The sequence below is a fragment of the Epinephelus moara genome, chromosome 13, assembly GCF_006386435.1.
Source record: "Epinephelus moara isolate mb chromosome 13, YSFRI_EMoa_1.0, whole genome shotgun sequence".
NCBI lineage: Eukaryota > Metazoa > Chordata > Actinopteri > Perciformes > Serranidae > Epinephelus > Epinephelus moara.
This window is the reverse complement of record NC_065518.1, coordinates 2829113-2831201: the sequence shown is the minus strand read 5'-3', so window position 1 is coordinate 2831201 and position 2089 is coordinate 2829113. Positions and strand designations below refer to the sequence as shown.

Sequence of the window (2089 nt, the reverse complement as noted above, 5' to 3'; positions counted from 1 at the left end):
GGTGGGGTTTTGTATTTCATTTTGTATTTTATTTTGTACCCCCTGATCCTTTCCTGCTTGTGTTCTGTAATGTACAGCACTTTGTGATACATTTTATGTATGAAAAGTGTTCTATAAATAAAGTGATTGATTGATTGATTGATTGATTGATTGATTGATTGAAGTTTCACTTTAGGTTCAGTTCTCTGTCGTAAAGGTTTTCTGTTTGGGAAGTTCTGAGCATACGACTGGATAAAACTCATTCCTCTATGACTTCAATTCATCAAGAATTTTCTCTGTTTTTGGATTCTTCGTTCACCGTGGAGGCATGCGAGTAAAACAAAGTTGTCTTCACAAATTCAACGTAACATGTGTTGAGTAATTGATATAGAAATGATCCTTTTGTGGGTGAGATATTCCTTTAAGTAACACTTTTTTTTCCCCACAGGAGAATGCTGAGTCTGATCCAGACACGCTTGTCTCTGGCTAAAGAGAAGCCTCTGCTCCTGATGAGCTGGTTATCTCTGGTTGCATTCGAGGATCTTCCCGAATTTTCAGACCTGGCAGGAATACCTGCAGAACACCTGATCCAGAGTCTGCTGTACCGGCTGCGAAAATGTGACGAGATAAGGGATAACAACAGAGCACAGGACACTGTAAAGGTGGGAAAATCTACAGATGACAATGTTTAATATGTAAAATAATTTTGTTTTGTCTTTAAAATGAACTTTGTGATATTTGTTTCTATGCGCAGCACACTGAGAAATCCTTGACTCATATACTGCAGCAGGTAGACAAAGAGAAGGACAGGTGAGGACATCTGAAATATTCACATTGATGCACTGTGATGTTGTGCTCCCTTTAACTTCTGCTTCCTCTCTGCAGAATGATGGACTCTGGAAACATCAAGCCAGCCTTCATGAGCAGCATCAGTGTGATGAAGAGCACATGTGGGATGGTGCGTCTCGTCCCGTGGTACCCGGCTGCAGTCCTGTCCTACCAGCTGGTGTTGAAACTGGCAGAGATTTTGGATTCCAAACTGAAGACAGAGGTACTAATCTCTGTTTATGATGCGCTCTGTCTGCCGCTTTATGGAGTGGATACTTTAATTCACTGTTTTCATTTTGTGCCTTCAGTCCTCAGATGATGAGTTTGAGACCTTAAGACGGAAGCTCTTGGATGAGCTACGCGCCGTGCAGCAGCAGATCAGCGAGTGGAGAGATGAACTTCTGCAAAAATCCCTCATGACGACGTCCAAATTACTCACCTACCCAAAGGAAATTGAGGTACGCAGAATATTTGTCTGTTTTTTGTTTGACTTTGCACCTGAACAGACAGACCAGGGCACATGAGCATTCAGAGATGTAAAGAGATGCAATAAAGGTAATAAAAGTTATTAATAAGACGAATAGAAAAACAATGAAAGCAGCAACAAAAAGGAACATTTGAAGAAACGTATGAATAAATTAATAAATATTAATGTACAGAGGCTTTATTGATTCATTAGGACTGGCACAGGAGAATTTGTTAAAATAAGGAAAGTCTGCCGTGCCTTGTGGTATTTTTTTAACCTCTCTAACTCCGCCAGGACGACGACGTCTTCGCTCCCCCCCTCCTCTGTTAAATGGTATCTCCCAGACGCACTACGTCATCAAACCATGTGATGTTTGGTATTGCTGGATTTAGGAAGCTCTTGACTTTTCAAAAATAGCATTGTTTTTCTTTTATTTATTATGTATTTCGCACCAGAGCAGCCTAAACACACAAAGTTCAAAATCGCGATGAGTGGTGACAAGTCATGTCATGCCGTTTTTCGACGGGAAAAGTTAAAGTATTACTCATGATCTTATGTGGAGCTGTTAGCGGGGACTTAGATGTTCTATAAAAGGTAAGAGTCTCACTCCTACCACTATTTTGGCTGAGATATACCGTCTAGAAAGTGGGATCATAACTTTCACGTTTCATATGGCTTTATTTGGTGATATTTTATGGTGTTTCTGTGTCATAAACAACATCAGCTATCATAATCACACCTGATTTCAATAAGGTACAATGTTTGAAGCTGGCTGAGTGTTGTTTGATCACTGATAGTACTGTTTTGAAGCCGAGT

General features: G+C 40.2%; 1 protein-coding gene across 3 annotated transcripts in view; it reads left to right on the top strand.

Annotated features, from left to right (window-relative positions):
• Nucleotides 1-2089, top strand: part of rnf213b (ring finger protein 213b) — a 528456-nt gene that overhangs the window by 484463 nt on the left and 41904 nt on the right. For all 3 annotated transcript variants that reach the window (XM_050059312.1, XM_050059310.1, XM_050059309.1), the window contains exons 9-12: nt 428-641; nt 734-789; nt 865-1030; nt 1116-1265. In XM_050059312.1, the coding sequence (XP_049915269.1) occupies nt 428-641; nt 734-789; nt 865-1030; nt 1116-1265 (586 nt within the window). The remainder of the gene's footprint in view (nt 1-427; nt 642-733; nt 790-864; nt 1031-1115; nt 1266-2089) is intronic.